The sequence below is a fragment of the Diospyros lotus genome, chromosome 9, assembly GCF_014633365.1.
Source record: "Diospyros lotus cultivar Yz01 chromosome 9, ASM1463336v1, whole genome shotgun sequence".
NCBI lineage: Eukaryota > Viridiplantae > Streptophyta > Magnoliopsida > Ericales > Ebenaceae > Diospyros > Diospyros lotus.
Window position 1 is genome coordinate 37,882,278 of NC_068346.1, and position 23,289 is coordinate 37,905,566.

The 23,289-nt window shown below is 37.9% G+C and overlaps 1 protein-coding gene across 2 annotated transcripts in view; it reads right to left on the bottom strand.

Moving 5' to 3' along the window:
• Positions 1-23,289, bottom strand: part of LOC127810566 (probable sphingolipid transporter spinster homolog 2) — a 45,422-nt gene extending 22,133 nt beyond the window's left edge. For both annotated transcript variants that reach the window (XM_052350106.1, XM_052350105.1), the window contains exons 1-12: positions 23,076-23,289; positions 22,263-22,394; positions 19,375-19,476; positions 18,790-18,894; positions 18,605-18,680; positions 6,832-6,906; positions 6,412-6,514; positions 6,274-6,339; positions 4,746-4,818; positions 4,496-4,593; positions 3,950-4,026; positions 3,694-3,807 (exon numbers count right to left, since the gene is read on the bottom strand). In XM_052350106.1, coding sequence (XP_052206066.1) covers positions 3,694-3,807; positions 3,950-4,026; positions 4,496-4,593; positions 4,746-4,818; positions 6,274-6,339; positions 6,412-6,514; positions 6,832-6,906; positions 18,605-18,680; positions 18,790-18,894; positions 19,375-19,476; positions 22,263-22,394; positions 23,076-23,134 — 1,080 coding nt within the window. In that variant the 5' untranslated portion in view covers positions 23,135-23,289. The remainder of the gene's footprint in view (positions 1-3,693; positions 3,808-3,949; positions 4,027-4,495; positions 4,594-4,745; positions 4,819-6,273; positions 6,340-6,411; positions 6,515-6,831; positions 6,907-18,604; positions 18,681-18,789; positions 18,895-19,374; positions 19,477-22,262; positions 22,395-23,075) is intronic.

The window sequence follows — 23,289 nt, forward strand, 5'->3', positions numbered from 1 at the left end:
TCTAATAGCTCGCATTTTTTCCTCATCCACCTTTATGCCCTCTTTGTTTATAACAAAGCCCAAGAACAACAAGCTCTCACTCATAAAAGTACACTTCTTCAAATTAGCATAAAGTTTGTTTTCCCTCAACACACTCAACACATCCCGAATATGACCCTCATGCTCATTAACAGACTTACTGTATATCAAAATATCATCAAAATACACCATAACGAATTTACCAATGAAAGGGCATAATACTTGATTCATTAGTCTCATGAAAGTGCTTAGTGCATTAGTTAGTCCAAAGGGCATGACTAACCACTCAAACAACCCATCTCTCGTCTTGAAAGCCGTCTTCCACTCATCTCCAGGTCGAATTCTAATTTGATGATAACCACTTCTAAGATCAATTTTGGTAAAAATCACAGTCTCATCAAGTTGATCAAGCATGTCGTCAAGCCTAGGAATTGGAAATTTGTATCCAATAGTAATTTTGTTGATGGCTCTACTATCAACACACATCCTCGAACTCCCATCTTTCTTTGGTATCAATAATGCTAGCACTGCACATGGACTCATGCTAGTCTGAATGTGCCCTTTTCTCAACAATTCCTCTACTTGCTCATGCAAAATCTTATTCTCCCTAGGACTCATCCTGTAATGTGGTAGGTTAGGCAAACTAGCACCAGGAACCAAGTCAATGTGGTGTTGAATATCCCTCATAGGAGGTAGCTCATTAGGCAACTTCTCAGGAACCACATCATGAAATTCCTCCAACAATCCCTGCACCTCCACTGGAATTTGATTCACCTTCAGTGGCTCACTCACACTCTCTCCCTTGATAACCAATAAGTGAACCTCTCGAGTATCCTTACACTCCCTCATAAACTCAATGTGCTTATGTGTAATGGTAAGAAAATTTCGCCCCTCCACTTTAGAAGTTTTGGTTTGGTTCTTTTCCACTATGGGTAACAAAGTATAACGCACACCTTCTTTCTCAAGCTGATATGTGTTCTTCCTACCCGAGTGCTTAGCATCCACATCAAATTGTCAAGGCCTCCCAAATAAAATATGGCAAGCATCCATATCAACAATATCACAATAGATTTTGTTGGAGTACTTACCAATAGAGAAAGGCACCCTACAGCGTTCATCCACATGTATGCCACCAATTTCTTTGATCCATCCAATCATGTAAGGGCTTGAATGTTTTTCAGGAGTTAACTGCATCTTTGTCACCACGACTTTTCCTATGATGTTCTCCTGACTTCCACTATCAATAATCAACTCAAAGATTTTTCCTTTCACCGTACACCTCGTGCGTAAAAGCTTATGCCGTTGAGTAGTATCTTCATTCTTTTGAGATAGCATTAACTTCCTCACTACACAAGTATATTCCCCATGTCCATAATCTTCTTCGTCATCCTCCCCATCAGGCCCGCAATATACTTCCTCTTCAGCAACATCTTCCTCCTTCTTTTCTACAATGTTAACTGTTTTCCTCCTTGGGCAATCACTAGATCGATGCCCAACCTCATTGCACTTGAAACATTTTAAAAGAATAGGCTTTGCATAAGGATTAGGGGATTTTGGAAGATTAGAGGTAGTACCTCGAATGTTTCCCCATGTTATAACCTTATTAGGGTTGACTATTTGGGGTGGATTGGAGGGTTGCGCTCCCTGAACCAACTTGCCTTTATCAAAAGCTGCTTGTTTATTTCATTCCCACTATACCGATGATAGTTGTCATTACGAGCTCTCTCACTCAACATTAACTCAGCCTTTAAAGCTAATTTCCTTGCTTCTTGCACACTCAAAACCATCTGAACCCCAATTTTATCACGAATAGCAGGCTTCAATCCATTCAAGTAACGAGCTGCTTGTTGATTGTCACTTTTTGACAATTGGTTTCTCTCCACTAATAGCAGAAACTCAAAGGTATATTCATTCACACTCTTCATTCCCTGTGCACATTTTTGATAAGCTTCAAACATATATTGTTCATAGTCAGGGGGTAAAAACCTACCTCTTAACAGTTGCTTCATTCATCTCCATGTTTGAACTGGTTGTCGGCCTTCCCTCAATCTCATATCTCTTAATCGCTCCCACCAAACAGATGCATCGCCCTTCAATCAATAAGCCACTAACTTTACTTGTCGTTCATCTGGGATCTCCATGTATTCGAAAAAACGGTCAACCTCAGTGATCCAATCCAGAAACCCCTCAATATCAAGATCTCCACTAAAGTAGGAATATCAACTTTTAGTTTATACTCATCATTGCCCCAATGGTTGTGCTGATGCGCATTCCTCCTAACCCCTCTACCACCAGGGTTAGCTATTGCTCGACCAAAATCATCCTCTTCATCGCTATCTTCAATCACTGGTCTTCTAGGATTAACAAGGACATGATTAATAGGTGGTCTTCCCACTCCAGCTTGATTCACCCCATTATTCAGGTTTCTGTCATCATCAACTCGTAGTAAGGTGCCCAATTGGTTGCTAATTTGCTCTAATCGTTGTTGGATAGTACGAGTTACTTCCCGTTGTTCTTCGATTGCTCTCTAAACTGTAGACAACCCCTGATCACCGTCACGAGGCTGGTTGCTACCATTACCTTCGAGATTGGCCATCTGATTGGTTGATGAACCGCTCTGATACCACTTGATGCAGCGTGTAGCGCGTGTGTGAAAAAACACACCAAAATAAACCCTTGAAAGAGCAAACTTCAATAGCTGAAGCTTGGCTTTCAAGAAGATGCAAAAACAAGACTATTTTGCTAAGAAAACCCAAATAAGTTGCTGAAATTTGATTGAGAAAAACTTGATTACAAACTCTAGATCCTAGGCATATTTATAGTATTTCGCTAATCCAAATCTATCTAATATTTGTAAACAAAATCCAACTAAAATTCTAATAGAAATAAATCCTAAGTAAAAGTTAACTACAATCCTAATAAAAATAAAATCCTAATCCAACATGAAGTAGAATCCTAAATCAAGTAGAAACATGAAGTTAAATCCTAAATCAAGTAGAAACATGAAGTTAAATCCTAAATCAAGTAGAATTCTAAAATTCAAGAAATATTAAAATATTGTTCTGGCGTGGTTGGGTCGGCTTTAGGCCGGGTCTTGATTAGTGACCGCATCATTTAGGATTTTATTTTTATTAGGATTCTAAAACTTAAGAAGTATTAAAATATTGTTCCGGCGTGGTCGGGTCGGCTTTGGGTCGGGTCTTGATTGGTAACCGCATCAGTAAGTTCAATAAATTAGAAGTAGAACAAGCAAAATTAGAATTGTTGTTTTGAAGCCAATTTTAGAAGATCAAAATCAACCTCTTTATACTACTGATAAAAAAATCTTCCTTCTGTTTTGCTTGGTCCTCAAGGATTAGGGTCGAAGATTTGTAGGAAAGGTGCACTTGTATCAACTTTAAAGTTAAGTAATTCACTCAAAAGTTTAGTTTATATAAGAAAGCATAAATGACAAAGAAATAGACTTTACTTAAGTTAAATTTAAAGAAATCAACAAAGATAATCAAAAGGAAAAAAAAAAAAACAAGTAGTGGTCATATAATCTCAAATGGATCACGCAACTGAAAAGAGAAATTCTAACAAGGGAAAGTGATTACTAATGTGATAAGCAAGAATTCAGTAAGACACAGTAAAAAATCTAGAAAAGTCATACAGCATGTCACTTATGGTGCTTACTTTAAAAGCATTGGGTATTGTTGAAGTCATCTTATCCAGAACATAACCTCCCATTACTGTTCCAAATACTCCACAAACAATTGTAAGCCCTCCAAATATCAGGTCTGCATTGCTCTGCCCATAGAAACCCAAATAATAAACATAATCAAGTGTACCATTAATATACATTAAACACAAGAAGAAAAATATAGAGATGTGATATGGAGAGAGAAAATACATAATTATTCTCATCCAATCAAAGTTACTCAAAATTTACCATGTGGTATATATTATAACCAGCTTTTGGCCCCCAATATGAATATGCACCTATGACAAAGTTGTATGCTATGTAACCTGGAAGCAGCAATTCACCATAGAAAAGTTAGAATATAAGAAATATAACATAGTTTCATAGACATGCATATGACATTCTAGTTTATCAAGTGAACACTTCTTTCCCTTTTTTGTGGTTGAAAGAGGAGACCCTCTTTTTGAATTTCCTCTTTCTCTTCCTTTCTGGAGATGCTTTATAGATAGATAGTTTAGGTTGTTTAACTCTTGAACAAGCTCACCCTCTTAAATCTTTTTTGGATCTTATGTACACTTTACTTCAATGCAAAGCTAATTGCAGTTACACTTGTCAAGATAATGCTGTAAAGCGTATACATTGGCTAGCAACTACCAAGTCTTTATGGGTGCGTGAAAAACATCAAAAACCTTATGTAGGATAATCCCTCTACAATAAGAAGCTGCATGAAAACTTAGTTGAAGTGATTCACACAAAAAAAAAAAAAAAAACTTAGTTAAAGTGGGTGAACAATACCTAGAACGTTTACAACATAAACCCTCTCAAGCAAGAGCACTTTGATGTCTTTCAAAAATCTTGACAACTGATCCAGGTTAACGCATACACATTTCAATCTGCAACAATAAGATCCCAAAAAACATGTTTGTTATTCCTGTCTTCTCCATACTTGTTGCAATAAAACATTTAAATGCTTAAAACAAGAATATTTGCTTAATCCATCCCAATCACAGATAAAGGAATACGAGCTTTGGAGGAGAGCCCTCACTTGGAAGGTCCTTCTGAGCTTTGATCTATGAAGTCCTTTACAGATGGTATACCACCTTTACCAGTTGAATCATCTGCAGTATAACATGCATCATTAAAATTACCAGGGGCACTCAAGAAACAAATTTATGAAAAAGAGAAGCTCAGACTTTCCAGTGAAAAAATTATCAGGAACTTTTACTCAGATAGTGAAGATTGTGTGATTTTGGGGGAAAGGCAGAAGGCTAAAGTGGAAACTCAACTTTGTAAGATCATGAAGCATTGATCAAGTAATGATCCATATCCAACTGAGTCATTAACAAAGAGGATCGATTCAAGTTTTAGTTGTGGCCAGACCCACCGTTGGTTTGATTTTACCAAGCTTTTTTTTTTAATACATGTTCGTACAATTATAGAGAATCTAATAAGGAGTCAAGGAAGGTGAAAACCCTGTAAAAACAAAAAACAAACTACAAAAAGAATTTCAGATAAGATATCAGAAAAGAATGGATAATGGTTTAACAATGTTTTCGAATAGATACACGTAATACTAATCCTTTCTCAGTAGTTATGCAAATGAAATGAAACTGTATTTTACTTAACAAAGCTGGATAATTCATCTAATATATAACAAGAATGATCAAATCATTTTAATTTTTAATTTACTTACCACGTTTTGATTTGATCAAATTGAATTAATTTCTTAAATTTTTTGAGATTAAAAATGATAATATGAAAAGATAAAATTACCGCTCTCTACAAGCTTGAGCTTTTAGATGAGATTGAGGTTAACAAAACAATAAATGGAGATTGGACTGAACCAATCGATCAGATCCAACATCTGGTTGTCAACAAAATCAGATTTAAACTTATTGAAAGGACCCATTACATTAGTAGAATAGTTCTTTAAGTCACTGGGCCTGTCAGGTGCCAACCAGTTTAAATTCTGTGCAGAAGGCACATCCTTAGAACAGAATTTCAAATGCCTTTATGAACATCTGACTAATGCAAAGGACTGACTTTTTGCCTTTTGTGCAATTACTTATTTTAACATTTAACTAATCTACTTCTGTTCTTTTTCACTTTCCCCTATAAGACAGTGGCCTAGTATATAAAAGAACGGCTTTCCTATATCACATAATTTCATTCCAAATCAATCAAAGGGATTTATCAGCACAAGTGATACAAGCTGCCAGACAGAAATTTTCCATAACTGTACATTGCTTAAGAAGTAGTGCCTGACTAGAAAGTAATTTCTGATTACCAACTATTGTCAAAAGCATTCCAATGGTTAAGGTCACTTTTTAATTATTAGGCCTTTAAATAAAATTGATGAACTTTAAAACCATGAAATAAAGCTATTTTGTCAGAGGAGATTTGTTAAAATTGTTCCATGATGTGCACTTCATGCCTATGGTATACTGAACATATTCTGAACTCCACTCAAAATCCTGACGTTTACACACTGGTCCATACAGTATTGAGTGCTTGAAAAAAAGTGCAAATCGAATGGAAAAGATGTCATGCATAGAAATCATAACATTCAGCACCTTTAAGCTTTGAGGCAGCTGCCTCTATTTCTGTAAGCACTATTTTCGATTCAGCAGGAGAAAAACCTGTATCCATACATTGTTAGGATAACTAGGAAATGCTAACAATATCAAAACAACACCTAATACAACATTCACCTTTCAGCTGCAATGGTTTCATAACAAAACCTAGGACAGCAAATGGTAACATCAAAATAGCCTCCCCAAAGAATGCAAAACGCCAATTAAAGTAACCCCCAACCTGTAAGCCAAAGTAAAACAAATTAAGAAATAATATCTACAGCTCCTAGCAGTGGCAATTCAAACAAGTTTTAATTGGCCTTTGATTTTCAATTATTTTAACCAAATGCTGTCAGCTGACTTTTGTTTTGGAAAGTAGTTTCAGAATTCAAATTGCCAAATGCTCTATCATCAGCAGAAAACAGTTTTAGAAACTGAAAAAGTGATTCCACATCCAAACTGACCCCATGTGTCCATACGTCCAGTAACTCATTAAAACAAAAAGCTCATTGGTAAAAACAAACTTAATGTAAATACCAAACAAGAAAATGCACTTACCAGTCCACCATAAACATAGCCAAGTGCAACTCCAGCAGGTATACACATATAAAAAATTGCAAGCCATGCTGTTTTCTGATACAAGGTAAAAATTCTAAGTTAGTACACAAAGGATACACAGAAGCTAAAATACATTTGACATGAAGAAGCTATTTATGCAGGAACAAAGATCAAGTCAAACATACATTGGATTAACTCCCAGATCCAGTAGAAATGAAACATGACCAGGAGTCCAAGACTAGACAACAGCCAAAACTTCTGGATATTTAGAGGAAAGGATTAAAAATTCAGTGTCAATTTTCTTTTTCTTTTTTTCTTCATTTCAAATTTACTACAATAGCTCCTCCTTCTATGTTTCTAGTAAATATCTGGAGGACTGATAAGTGCATTTTCTTGCTTGACACTTAAATTAGGTTTGTTTTACCAAAAGAGCTTTTTGTATCTATCTGAAAACAGACTGCCAGCCATTTCTTCAATCTACTCTCATAAAAAAATTAAAAAAACAACACAACAACAACATATCCAGCCTTTATCCCACTATATGAGGTCGGCTACATGAATTCTAGACTTCCATGTATTTCTGTCTTTTGTCATATCTTCATTTAGACCCATACACTTCATATTAAACTTTAATGTCTCTCCCAAAGTCTTCTTGAGTCTGCCTTTACCTCTTTTTTTGACTAATTGTTTCATTTCATCAACTCTTCTCACAGGAGCGTCTCTTGGTCTTCTTGTCACATGACCAAGCCATCTTAGTCTAATCTCTATTATCTTCTCCTCGATTAGTACTACTGCTACCTTATTACGAATAACCTTATTTCTAATTTTATCTTTTCATGTATGCCCGCACATCCATCTAAGCATCTTCATCTCTGCTACGCTTGTCTTTTGTTCATGCTGGTATTTGACTGTCCAACATTCTGAGCCATATAACAAAACTGGTCTTATAGCTGTCCTATAGAATTTTCCTTTCAGTTTTAATGGCATTTTACCATCACATAACAAATAAAAAACAAATAAATTTTTTTTAAAAAAACAAATAAAATATAGAAAACATAACACATAAACACACAATATTGCAAGTTTATGTTAAAGACTTTGGGGGGTCATCGCTACCATCTGAAACCTGATTTATGTTTTATGCATAGAAGTCTCTTTTGCCCCCTCTGCAACCCCCTTGGGCCCAACTAAACAATGTTTTGCCTAGTTTTGCTGCTACTATAGGCATCCAAACTAAATGCAAGGAATGTAAATAAAATTTATAAAAGCTCCTTAAGGATCACAATATCATTTCAATGGGTTGTTTCTGTTGGTCCATAAATGGATGTGTTTTGGAAACATAATGAAAATAGAGAAAAAAAATTGGAAACATTCCAAAATATTGGGAAACATAGACCAATATGTATATATATTTGCATGTTTAAGGGAAGTATATGACTAATTGGACATGTTTGAGTACTTGGTCATTTTTTGAAACATAGACCAAATTCTAGGACAGATTGAAATGAAGACCAAGCCACCACAAGCCAATACTAGGTGCATTGGCCTGCTCAAGAGCAACTTAGAGCCAACACTCGAGGCAAACACAAAAATAACAAAGAAGAAAAGGAACAAGGCTTTAAGTCACATGCTTTTAGTTGTGACGGTAGCAACTTCAATGTCTGAGGCCGAAGATGCACTAATGGTTAGTTTGCATACTGTCACGACAATGGCTACTTTAACATTTAATTTCAGTCTTATTTCTGTTTGTTTAAATATGTACTGCTGTATTTTCCTTATGGCATTTACATTCTAGCTAAAAGATATATTCTAGCTAACAGATTTTGTTAGCTATAGGAGGCCACGTGTAAAGGCCTTAGGAAAAGACAAAACATTCTGTTGTAACCGCTGGAGAGGGAAGGATCTGCTGCATCCACTCCCAATCTGTGCGCCTATATGTACTACTCCCATTTCACGAGAGGAGGATATGAAAAGATTGAATACAAAAATCCTTTTTGTTAGGATTAGGAGCTCTTAGAAACTTATTCAAGACTTAGATTTGCCAATCTCTCAACACTCCTTACCCGAAAATCAAGATACTAACAGAATATATGAACAACAATTGTAAAGCAGAAAGTAAATGAAAAGATTAGAACAACCAAACCATCAAAGAGGCAAAGAATTATCCTAGTTCGGACTGCTTTGAAGCAATCCTACATCCAGCCTTCTCTCCGAGAATAAATCCATTAGAAACCAGTTGAAACAAGATACAAGAACCTCTCTTACTCTCCCTCACACAAGTTCGTTGCACTCTCAAGAGAATACAAAGACTAATTTTATCTCAAAGCCTTTCCCCCTCTCTCTCGCTATCTTGACAGCATCACTTGCATCTAGAGAACAATCAAAATGAATGAGAATGTTATATCTGACTGCTAGCACTCGCCTCCTATTTATAAACTATAGGGAGGTGGAAATTACAAGGGATTTAAAAAACTTAGCCTCTACAAAAGACCAACATACCCCTCATAATAAAATAACTAAGTTATCTAATCTAACTTAGAATAAAAAACAGTCAAAAAAATATCTTCATTCTAAACAAGTTCTTCTCTTCAACTTCTCGAGCTAATCTTCCATGCAAAAACCCAACACTTTTGTTTCTCTCTATCTCTTTCTTGCATCCCTCAATTCTCTCTATCCCTCTATTCTTTCTACCTTGTCATTTTTCCTTCTAAACCACCGAGTCCAAGGTAGCTCATTGTCACCATTGACTAGGATCGTGACAACTTGGTATCAGAGCATCGATTCGGGCCGAAACTTGTAGAAGCTTATGGCTGACGGAACCCGCATGAAGAATATGGAATCACAGTTGCAACAAGCCAACTCGTCCATGACCGAGGTCCAGAGGCGCGTCGACCAGCTGGAGCTGGGAAATGGTCGCAACCATGAGACGATCATGGCAATGGACCGTAAGCTGGAAGGAGCGATAGACGGCTTGGAGAGAAGGCTAGATGGAACGCTAGTCCAGATGCGAGAAGAAATGGCACAAATGCGAGAGGAACTCGGGACGCAACTTCAGCAATTCATGTTGATGTTCACTCGCCAAAATTCAGTGAGTATAGCACCTGAATTCCCTCCTAGAGAGAGAACCGAACCCCTCTTAAGGAACAATATAACAGTACATTGTCCAGAGACCCTCGATATAGGAGGAGAACAGGATGAAGAGGGGGAGACGATGCTGCACAGGGGTCGCATGGAGCAGGCACCTCGACAACATCCGAGATTTCCCATGCCCCGAATAGAGATACCAATCTTTGAAGGGGATAACCCGCGTTGGTGGGTGAGGAAATGCGAAAGAATGTTCGAATGGTATGACATCCCGGAGGGTAGAAGGGTGTCCTTAGCTGCCGCTTACTTTAATGATGTAGTAGATGCATGGTATCAAGGGTGGACTAGTGTAAGGAACCATCCGACATGGGGTGAGTTCACTGAGAAATTATGTTAGAGGTTCGGGGAAAGAAGTACGTCTAATATTGTTGAAGAATTCAACAAACTCAGACAGATGGGGGAGCTGAAAGCTTACCTGAAAATGTTTGAGGAGCTCAGATCTATTATGAGCAGCCATGACCCACATCTCTAAAAGGCCTACTTTGTGTCCAGTTTCTTGAGTGGACTAAGTGAGGACCTAAGGCATATGGTCAAAATGATCAGACCCCGAACAGTGGAGCAAGCGGTCGAGTGCGCGAGACTGCAGGAGATGGTGGTGGAGACCTTGATGAAGAAGTAGAGGCAGCATAGTAAGGCTATGGCGGCTGGGACCTCTCATCAGGGAGGCAGAGGATTTAACCGAGAGTGGGCAATTAGTAATTTCGGAGCTAAACCGTCGGGCGTACCCCAGGCCATGGGGAGGTTTAACGAACAGAGGAGGCAACCAGGTATGTGTTTCAAGTGCGGGGATAAGTACTTCCCAGGGCACCAATGTAGGAGACAAATTCTCCTACTGGAAGGAGATCTAGGAGAAACAATAGAAGGTGTAGAAGATGTTGATGAGTGTGAAGAATCGGGGGAGGAAGACAATGGGGAAATATCACTACACGCGTTAAAAGGGTGACTAACAACAAGATAATTAAAGTCGAGGGAAAGGTGAAGGACAAGAGTCTGATGATCTTGATAGATAGTGGAAGCACCCATAGCTTCCTTGATGAAGGCACTGCGAGGAGATTGAGAAGCCCGCTCTCGGATACCCCACCCCTTAGTGTGACAGTGGCTAATGGGGGTAGAGTGATTAGCAACTCGGCCTGCCCAAGGTTTAATTGGGAGATGCAAGGGGAATAGTTCGAAGTTGACCTCAGGCTTCTACAATTGGGGGGCTGTGATGTGGTTCTAAGGGTTGACTGGATGAAGGAAGTTAGCCCCATCAATTTCGACTTTAACCGTATAGAAGTATCCTTCGAAAAAGGTGGGAAAAAGATGACACTCAGAGGAGGGAGAGAAACTGGAGCCTGCAAGATGATGACAGGAAGGAGCCTACAGCGAGTCCTTCGGCACAACTGGAGTAAACTGACTCAGTTGTTTTCGATTATAGAAGTGGAGGAAGGGCAGGAGACAATGAGGACCGGGGAGCTCACCTTGTCCATCAGCAGCCATCACAGAGAAGTTGGCCAGGTACACTCTAGCCACCTTATTAATGAACTGTTGGTAGAATTTGGGGACTTATTTGTTGAGCCTAATACCTTACCGCCCAACCGAGACTCAGACCACTCCATCCATCTCAAACCAGACTCTAAACCAGTAATATCAGGGCTTACCGATATTCACCCATACAGAAAACGGAGATCGAAAAGATGGTAAAAGAAATGCTAAACCAATCCTTTATAAGTCCTAACCACAGCCCCTTTGCCTCACTGGTCCTTCTAGCCAAGAAGAAGGACGGATCTTGGCGTTTTTGTGTAGACTACCGACAATTGAATGCCCTCACCATAAAAGACAAGTTCCCCATACCTTTGATAGAAGACCTAATGGACGAGCTGCATAATGCCACCATTTTTTCCAAGCTAGACCTTAGATCAGGCTATCACCAAATCAAAATGAAAGCTGAAGATGTCCACAAAACTGCCTTCAGAACTCACCATGGGCATTTTGAATTTTTGGTGATGCCTTTTGGACTCACCAATGCACCAACTACCTTTCAATCTCTCATGAACCGAATATTTGAACCTTATTTGAGAAAAATTGTATTAGTCTTCTTTGATGACATTCTAGTTTACAGCTCAAACCTTGAACAACACCTATTCCATCTCAGAACCACCCTAGAAGTCCTCAAATCCAACCAACTTTTCATAAAAAGGTCTAAGTGTTGCTTTGGCCAAGATCAGGAGGAATACTTGGGCCATATAATATCAGGGGAGGGAGTGAGGACAAACCCAAGGAAAGTGGAGGCCATGGTCAACTGGCCCAAACCCGCGAACTTGAAGGCTCTAAGAGGGTTCCTCGGCCTCACGGGATATTATAGACGGTTTGTTAAGGGGTATGGCATCATCAACCGCCCCCTAACTGATCTGCTGAAGAAGGGGAATTTTAAGTGGGGTAAGGAGGCCGAAGCAGCCTTCGAGAAGCTTAAGGAGGCGGTGAGCACAATGCCGGCTTTAGGGTTACCAGATTTTAATGAACCCTTTGTACTGGAGACAGATACTTGTGGAGTTGGTGTAGGGGCAGTCCTAATGCAGAAGGGTAGGCCTCTGGCATTCTTAAGCCAGGCTTTGAGCGCCAGGCACTTGGGGTTGAGCATATATGAGAAGGAATTCCTAGCAATCTTGATGGCAGTCGAGAGGTGGAGACACTACCTAGAAGGGAGTAGATTCATCATCAAAACAGATCACGAAAGCCTAAAATTTTTACTACAACAGAAGCTACAAACTCAACTACAAAAGAGAGGCATGGCCAAGCTAATGGGACTCGATTATTCCATACAATATAGGCGAGGCAAGGAGAATATAGCTGCAGATGCACTATCAAGGTGTCAAGAGGAAGGCAGCTTGGCAACTATTATGACAATAGTTCCCGAATGGTTTCAGGAAGTGGTTGACAGCTATGCCGACGATGAGCAAATTAAGGAGATAATGGAGAGGCTGGTGATGGAACCTAACGGGGCTGGAAACTATACTCTAAAGGATGGGATGTTGAGGTTCAAGGGTAGGCTTGTCATAGGGAGCAAGGGGGATCTTAAACAAAAAAATTTACAGTCATTGCACGACTCACCCATGGGAGGGCATTCGGGGATCCAAAATACCTACATTCGAGTTAAGCAGTTGTTTTATTGGCCGAAGATGAGGGCGGAAGTAAAGAACTTTGTGTTAGCATGCGATATATGTAAGAGATGTAAACTGGAGAATGTGGCTTACCCGAGTCTCTTACAACCTCTACCAGTGCCGGATCGAGCTTGGGTTAGTGTAACTATGGACTTCATCGAGGGGCTACCTAAATCAGAAGGGAGGGATAGTATTTTGGTTGTTGTGGATCAGTTCACGAAGTTCGCACAGTTTATAGGGCTGGCTCACCCTTACACAACCAAGGAAGTGGCTAGAATGTTTATGGACAGAGTAGTTTCACAGCATGGAGTGCCGAGCACCATCATATCAGACCGCAATAAGATGTTCACAAGCCACTTTTGGCAAGAATTGATGAGATCTATAGGGATTAAGCTCAATATGTCAACAGCATATCATCCCCAAACAGATGGGCAGACTGAGAGAGTCAACTAGGTGCTGGAAACCTACCTAAGATGCATGTGTATACAACAGCCCAAACACTGGCATAGGTGGTTAGCATTGGCACAATGGTGGTATAATACCACCCACCATACATCCTTAAAAATGTCTCCCTTTGAGGCACTGTATGGATGCCCGCCGCCGCTACTATCGGCCACTAGAGGGCATGCAATAGAGATATCGGTGGAAGAATACCTACAACAAAGGAGGATGGTCTTGCAACAATTAAAGCAAGAATTGGCATCGGCCCGGAATAGGATGAAACAGTATGCTGACAAAAGAAAAAGTGATCGGGAATTTAAAGTGGGAGAAAGGGTGTATCTCAAGCTAAGATACCCTCACTAGGGGCAATATCCAAGTTGAGCCCCCGATACTTTGGACCATTCAACATAGCAGAAAAAATAGGTAAGGTGGCTTACAGACTCCAACTACCAGAAGGCACTCACATACACCATGTCTTCTATGTATCCTTGCTGAAGCGATCAACCGGAGCAGAGTTGGTAGACACGGTCCTACCAGCACCGGGTAGGGGTAAAGAAGGCCCTATGGAACCAGAAGCTATTATAGACAGAAGGGTGGTACACTACCAAGGGGTCCCTCTAATTGAAGTGTTGGTGAAATGGAAACAGCGGAGTAACAAGGACAACTCGTGGGAATATCTACTGGGTCTACTCTAGCGTTTCCCAAGAATAGCAAGCCTACTTAGCATTTCTTGAGGACAAGAAATGTTCCAAGGGGGGGGAAATTGTCACGGCTATGGCTACTTTTACATTTAATTTCAGTCTTATTTCTGTTTGTTTAAATATGTACTGTTGTATTTTCCTTATTGCATTTACATTCTAGCTAAAAGATATATTCTAGCTAACAGATTATGTTAGCTATAGGAGGCCACGTGTAAAGGCCTTAGGAAAAGACAAAACATTTTGTTGTAACCGCTAGAAAGGGAAGGATCTACTGCATCCACTCCCAATCTGTGCGCCTATATGTACTACTCCCATTCCACGGGAGGAGGATATGAAAAGATTGAATACAAAAATCCTTCTATTTCTCTCTATCTCTTTCTCACATCCCTCAATTCTCTCTATCCCTCTGTTCTTTCTACCTTGTCATTTTTCCTTCTAAACCACCGAGTCCAGGGTAGCTCATTGTCACCATTGACTAGGATCGTGACACATACCAATTCCAAGTTTTTCATTTATCCCTCTGTTCTGTATCTTTTATTCTTTCTCAACCACATTTTTCAATTCACTGCAAGATAAGACCATAATACCCTGAAATTTCAATTTTCCACCTCCAATTTATTCGGCTACCTATAAAACCGAAATGTTTCAGTTGTTTCAACCAAAATGAAACTACTTTAGTTCCTTGAGTAATTTGGAGCAAACTCTATACTTGCCTTATTTTCCTTTTTAAATACAAATTCACAGAAAACACATTTCTCTCTCTCTCTGGCTAGATACTGGAAACACATTTCCAAACATAGCTGTTCATGCCATGACTAACACAAGTATCTTACATATTGCTTACATAACTTGAAAATAATTCTAGATCTCCGTTTTTTAATCTAACAAAAACAGAGCACTTACTCAGTTGATGTCACAAATGAAGCTAGAAAGCACATTCTTTCCCTATACTTTTAGTGTTCCTTATATTAAATCAGCTTCCATGTAAGAGGTTGTGATGTAGGACAGCAGTAATCCAGCTCACATTTTCATCCCTCTTAGTCACATTTACAGCTTTTCTACAAGTTGCTACTACAGCTATATAACCGATTGTATTTCAGTTGTGTTTCTAGGTGTGTTTTGTAGAATTTTTTTACATTTACAGCTGCCTAAACATTTGTCTAAAAAGGCTGCACAGCTGTATCAATTTACAGCTGCCTACCGTTTTGTCAAAGATGGCTTCCCAGCTGTAACAGCTTTATTTTCTTGTGTTACAGCCCTATGACAGACTGTATTTTTCCTATCTCCAGCAGCCTATATAAGGCTGTATTGTTGTAGTTTCAACTACTTTTTCATCAATCAAGATTACTACTTGTGTGTTATTAAAATCCAGTATTTTCTAAAGAGTTAGACATTGTATCAACTTCACCTCTGGGTTTCTTTCCTAGCTGGTTTGAATTGTTTCAACTCTAAACCAGTTTTTTTCTATTTGTTTCACCGCATCAGGTTGCCAACCGAAGAGGATTGAGAAGCCTTGCAAAGCATGGCCCTTATTTATGCATTTTTTGTTTTATTAAAGAAATAAAATACTGTAAGGGAAAAAGTTTGTAGCAATAGAGGTAGAGGAAGACCAAAGAAAACTTGGTGAGAAACCCTCAAACATAATATAGCCATATAGGATCTGAAATCCTTACAAAGGATATGGCCCATGGATAGAGATGGTTAGAGAGCTAGAATTCATGTAGCCAACCCCACCTAGTGGGATTAGGCCTTGTTGTTGTTGTTGTAATTGTTGTTTTATCATTATTAAAAGAAAACACAAAGACTTTTGTGTACTTACTTTCTACCAAGAGATGGCATTTGAAAAATAATCACAGTAAACCCAACCTAATGGTATTCACAGGGAAAAGAGGGCATTTAAAAATCAAACGACAAGGAATGATTAATACCAATCTAACCATTTCCCGTTGCCATACTCTTTTCTGAAAATAAGTGGAATTTCATCCCATTTATATGTAGATCAGGTTTAGTTCACACACCCTCCAGTTTCCTAAAGCATTTTGGGGAGCAAATAAGGCATAGATGAAGTAAACAGATGCTTCAACTTGTGCATTGGATGATGCCCCATCCACTTCAGACCTCACATAATCAAAGCTTTCCTCCTTATGCATGCTAGTCAAAGGCCCCATCCAAAACACATAATTTCCTTTGTATATCTTAGTTGTACCTATACTTTTGGGTTATGCTATTATTTCCCATGCATTTTGCATTTCCTCATTCAGATATGCTTATTGACACTAAATTTCATATACTCATTTGTTGTGCTTGCCTAGAGTTTTATGCAGTAGAAGATTAGTAAAATATTGGAGATGCGTCGGCTAGAAGATTAGAACAATTAGGGTTTAAATACCGAGTGTAATTACTTAGTATTTTGGGGGGCCTAATTATAATATCCCAATAGCAGTTAGTTATATTGGGATGTCCGCCCTTTCTATAAATAAAAGGGCAGGCAGGTAGTCAAGGGTCATTTCCAAAAAGAGAGAGTTTCTATTTTTCATCTATGATCGAGTGTTGGTTTCATTCTTGAGAAAAGAGAGACTGAGTGATTAGTATTTAGTCTTGTGTATTTCTTGAGAGAATGAGTGTATGTACTCGGGGATATAGACGAGGGTTTAGAAGCTTGGTGTACTGATCGTTTTCCATCTGAATAAAGGTTGCTCTGTGTGTGGGTGTTGACTGCTGGATGTAGGTTTGCCAAAGGCATTCCGAACTAGGATAAACCTTGACTCTTTGTTTGATTGGTGGGATTGATGATTTGATTATTGTGCTTTGATATTGTGTTTTAAGAGATTATGAGGACACATTTTATTCAACCATAGGCATGATGCACAAGGCTGCAAGGAGTAGGCCCAAAGAACTTTCTTATGCTCATTCCTTGTCCCAATTTAATGCATTACAACAACTCCAGAAACAGCCTCACATTGGCACATTTCTCTTCCTATAAAACACCCATTTTACAGGCCAAAGCCTTTGTCATTCAATTTCTCTAAGCTAGGATGAATAAAACAGCAAAACAGCCCCTAGTACTGTTCTCAGACACTGGTTACAGCACATGCCAGAAATATCCCAAATTCATCAGTTCTCTTGTTAAACTATGCCCAAAGGCTAAGCCCCTCATGTCTACAAAATGCTAAATGAGTAATAATCAGTCCTTAAGAACTTTACATACCACATCAAGTTTGCTGAAGCTTTTCTCTGTTTATTTCCTCTTCAGGTCTCCCTCCCATTCTTGCTCCTCATAGTTACCCTGACTACCTGATACTTGGGGAAACACTAACTCGGAATGTGTACACTGCTTAAAAAATATCGACTCTCAACTTCTTAATTTCATGTGAATTTCTCTAGCGGATGCATATTTTGATATTTGAAAAAAAGATAATTAAAGAAATAGAGATGCTCTAGGCATTTGGATACCAAACTAATTCCTCTTGTAACATGCATCTTACTGTAGTTTAAAAAAAAAAAGTCACTTGCTTTCACTTTTTCTTTTTCAATTTTGAATGAGATCCATTGCTAATTGAAGTGACAATTGGCTTAATGAAACACAAAATTTGAAATTCAACAACTCATAATAGATTTCCCATATATTTTGTCACTCAGCAGTTCCTTGTCTGCTACCCTAGAAGATTATCATCATGTTCATCATAAACTACCAAGACTTGCTGTTTCTAATAATAATACTTTCACTTTTGACTAATCTATATATTTGTTACAACTGTTTGTTGTAACATAAATTTATCCTAAAACAGCATTAAATGGTTCATAAATGACAGGCTGCACTTATGATTCCAGCAGAATTTGGAAGGTCTCCAGGACATCATGAAATTAATCTTTGAAAATAAAATATCCAAAACTTAGCATCACAGAATGAAAGCAAAATAGAGTTAAATGTTATAAAAAAAATAAACAAAAAAAGGAGACAATGAATTGTTCCCCTAAATAGAGATGGTCAAATTTCATTATAGGCAAGTAACCATATATAAAGATGAATATTCTGCATGCTCAAATGCAGCTTTCACCTTTATAGGGTAAAAGAAACATTTACATCAACACTTAAGGCAAGCGCACATCCCAAAATTTGGTAAGGGCTAACATAAAAACAGAAGATATCACATATAAAGCACAACATAAACAAAAAATGTAACTAGACCAAGATGAAAAGATGTGCCTTTTGTATATTAGCAAACTGTTCTGGTCTTGAAGTGGGATAAAAACAACAAATGAAACACTACATGACAATTTGGTCTCTTACCAGACTGGAACATAGAGATATCAAGTATACCCCAAATTAAGGAAAAAAATAGTAACCTGAGCAACTGGGGCATTGTCATCAATGAATGGAGCCGCAAGACTTATAAAAGAAGCTTCACCAACACCAACTAACCTAATGCACATGAAGGAAAGATAAGAAGGCTTCGTAACAAGGGAATCAAGCTAACAAATTCCTTGTTCTTGAAATACTATTTAAATATTATGGTAGATAATACACCTACATGCGGCAGATAGTGATGGACCAAAAATCAAATGAAAAACCACAACCAGCTGTAGCAAAAGTCCAAACTGACAATCCAACTCCAATAAGCCTGAATGGATTAATGCTGCAAGATTCAATGCAAGTAAGAATACAGATTAGTTAGAATAACTCAATAATCCCATTCACAAACTACAATGGTTGTCCTCAAACTACAATGGATTAATGCTCCACAATTTGTTAGGGTTAGGGGACATAATTAAATTCCATTAATGATAACTATGGCTAAGGCACGAGGGACAAGCTAAAATTTAACACCTACAGTTTTTGATAATTTTTTAAAACCAAAAGTGATTCATGCTTTTTCATCACCATTGTACACATAGTAATCATTAGTTGCCACAAATAAGTAGCTCCTATTAATCATGTCTTGGTTGCTTAAAATCTGATTTGACAGTCTTCTAAATATTCATTGCTAACATCAGACCTTTCAACTTTTACATTCCATATCAACATAATCGTTATACTGAAAAATATTGAAACCATGGTCATGTTTCAGAACACGAGGTCAGGAGGCAATGGCAACTAATACACCATCTTTTCTTACCTCTTTGCTAAGGATGCAAATATTGGAGAAGCCACAAGAAGTCCAACCATGAAAGCAGAAGATATAACACCATCTTCAAAATTGTTCAAGTTAAAATCCCCCCTACACAGAAAAAGATACAAAATACAACAAAAAGGTCAAAATATAAGTAAAATACTAAAAATATTGTCAAAGGATGTGGTGCATAATACTTTTGTTAGAAAATTGCAAGGAGAAACTTGTAAGGCCATGGCCGTGGCTAGTACAAACCTACACTGGCAGTAATGCGTGGACATGAAGTTGCTCAAAATTGAAAATGATTATAACATGAATGAACTTTGTTAAAATGTTGCCTTGAGTTATACTAGAAGATCAATTAAGGTAGCAGCAGTGTATTTTGAGGGTCAATGAAGCTTTAGATAGAAGTTTATATCCCATGTTGTAATTAGTTATAGTTGGGGGGTTAAACTGTAAATATCTAATAATATTCATTGGGATATCTGCCCACTATTATAAATAGAGGGCAAGGGGTAGCAAGAGAGGCAGATTTCTCATTCTATTTGTACCGAGCGGACATTCACTTAGAGAGAGAGAGGCTGGTGTGCAAGACAGCTTTGTAATCTTGGAGAGTGAGTGTTGGATGTACTCGGGAATAGGAATTACTCAAGTTGTTGTATTGATCATGCTTGGTAATAAAGAAGGCTGCTCTTCGTGGGTGGTTGAAGGCTAGATGTAGGTTTGCCAAAGGCATTCCGAATCAGGATATATCTTGCACCTATTGTTTGGTTTGTGGTTTGATTATTTCTATTTTTCATTCATTAATTCTGTCATTTATATTTTTTGTTGTTCTGGATTAAGTTCAGGTGTGTTGAGGGTGTGAGAATTGGCAAGAACTATCCTATTGTACTCCTAATTTCTAACAAACTTCAACATTGAAAAATATAGGACTTCTTTCTTTTATGCAAGTGTTATCTGATGTTTTAATGAAAGCCCCCGGCAATCAGAAATAGGTCAATCACATCTTTTTCCTTCTCTTAAGAATGTCTCCTAGTTCAAGGAAGGTCAGTTTTGTCTCATCCTATTTAACTATTAGTAGGTAACAATTGGACCAGAAAATCTCATATTCTCCTTGCTTTTTTTTTTAACAAGTAAAGAAACCACTTAGTAGGATAGAGGTTTAGAGTTGTTGTTCTACAAGTAAAGAAATATTGTGTAAAATTAGGCTAAAAATATTCTTTCCTGACAGAGGAAAGAAAGCAAATATATCAATGTCATGCCTAAAATTAATAAAGCTTCAAGAAAGGGGGAAAACAGCTGCAGGCCAACATAATTGAATGCAAAAATCTACTGTTCTCTGTACAGACAGGTTCTATGTTTGGTTTTGTAATTCTGGTAAGAAAAGTAAACCTGGCTTCCCTGGATATCTATAACTATTTAACTGTGTGATGTTTGTATGGAAACAACGTAATCAATGTTAAGCTCAAGGGTAAGTAAATAAGATTTTGATGATAACAAAAATATTTTTATGATCTAGATATATTTTAACAGCTTCTTATGAAGAAAAAGATTAGTTTTTCATGGCTATGTATCTCAAGTCGACTGATGGTTTAGCCTAAGTCGACTGAAGTAAGATAGAATGTTCGTATCTGTTCGTGTGTATCTTAGGTTGACTGAAATTTATCTTAGATCGACCTAAGTTGGCCAGAATGTTGGCCTCCAATCTTAGGTCGACCGAAGTTGGCCAAAATGTTGGCCTCTAATCTTAGGTCGATCGGTCTTCCAACCGAAGTTGTGCATAAGGTTGCTAGACGACTTAGGTCAACTAAAGTGGCAACTACAATCGACCAAAGTCCAACGGTCGTCTTTGATTGTTTTTAATTTCTGCATTCTTTTGTTGCACGCTCAAAAATATATTTGCATAAATGTTTTTCTTCTTGTACTTCAAAAATCATATTTTGAATTTCATATCTTTCCTCATGCAGAAAGTAAAAACTCTTTTTGAAGAAAATGTGTTTTGACTTCACTTTTTGCAGAATCTGATTTTCTTGTCTCTTAACACCTATGATCTTTTTGTCTCAAAAAGTTTATGGCTAATTTTGATATCAGGTTGTCTCCTCAGTTTTCTCTATTAGCTTTTTTGCACAAAATATTTTATTGATGTGCTTGTAAACTAAGATACCAACAGATGTTGGCTGGAGACTGATAAAGCTGGAAAAGCTGAAATAATTTTTGAATTTCAAAATTGCTTCACTACCTCTCTTTGTAACAACTAATTCTCTAGAGATGTGTATAAATATGAGATGAGTATGAAGGCTAAATGAGATAGAGAACAAACTGTGATAGAGCATTCAAACAAGAGTGAGAAACTTCAAGTGTTGGAAGTGTGCTGGCTAGTGGAATTCTCAATTGTTAGTGACTTGTTTGAAATTGTCTTTAGTTGTAAATTTGTTATTTTTACTCACTTATTGTGTGAGGGGATTGTATTTGCTAGCAGTGTATCAGTGATTCTTGCTTAGGCAAGAGATTGTGTGTTGGTTCTAGCTCCAATTAAAAGCTAGTGTTTATTCTCTCTAGTGAACCTCAGGCTAAGTCTTGAGATAGATGATTAGGCTTTTTAAAGCCAAACCTCTATAAAATTCTCTTGTTCCTTGTGGTTGTTTGGATTTATTGTTCTAATTTCTACTACAATAACCACGTATTAAGATCAAAATTTAAAAGTTTTCAAAAAGAGCTAAAATTATTAATTTTTGAAAAACCCAACTCACCCCCCTCTTGGATATTTTTCTAGGCAACGATCAGCAAAGTAACCAAGCACAACATATGTAGAAAACTTGCAACACAAAACTGTCTACAAGATAACAGCAAGAATAATATAGAGGTGGAAGCAAATACTTCCGAATAAGACTTACTGAATTCCAGTACCAGATGTGCATGGACCAGTTTTTGAGCAAGTTCCACGACTCCCATTTACTCCGTTGCTTGCTATTGCTCCTCGATCCACATAATTTAACAAGTTAACCACACAAAAGATAACAAGTAACCTGCACGGATTGGAATTAAGAAAAAATAATTAACTGAAGATATACAACCAATAACATGCAAGCATGGTAATAAAAACTTTCTTATTCCAGATTACAATGTACTAAAAGGACATATAGTATATGCAAGCAGGTTAATGTGTGTACAACGCTTGAGTCATTTCTTAAATTAGTACTAAAATCCCATAAAAAAAAATTGCATTCAGCCCATATTTAGTTGCTCTGCGATGAAAATTGTCCAGCTACATTAAGACATGAATGTGTCCGGTTTTCAAAACCATTCTGTTTCAATATAAAAGCATCACGGCGTATAAGCAAACTCCAGACCTTTCATTCAAACTCTACAGTCTGAACATTGATTTAACTCCTACGAAAGTTGGGGGTTTTCATAAGCCTAAATGCATAATCCTGAAATTTTATATTTCCACTCTAGATCTGTTCAATTTCCCCTTCAGGCCACTGATCCACCAATTCCATTGGTAAAGAAACACAGCCTGAAATACACATAACGTAAGTCAACGGCAGGGCTGGAGGTTACCGTTTTCCCGTCTCATCATCATCAAACCTCAAAATCCAGATCTACTAGATTAGAGGAGGCAATTGAGCCTGGTTTGAATAAGACTACAAATCTGGGTAGCATGTATTCGGTTGTTCTCGGCAACCAAACAGGAACAAAGGACGTACCTTTTCGGGGTGAACCATGAAGGATTGGGAGGGGACAAAGCATTGGAAATTCTCTGCATTTTGCTCGAATCCGCAGTAACAGACAGCTTAGGGTTAGATATTTCCAAGTTCCAACGGCTTTGGCTGCACTCCTCCTCCCGTCAATGTTAATTTCACTATAAAATTAGTTTGACTAGTGGCTCGGAAGAGCAGTCTTCTGTTAGAAGCCAATGCG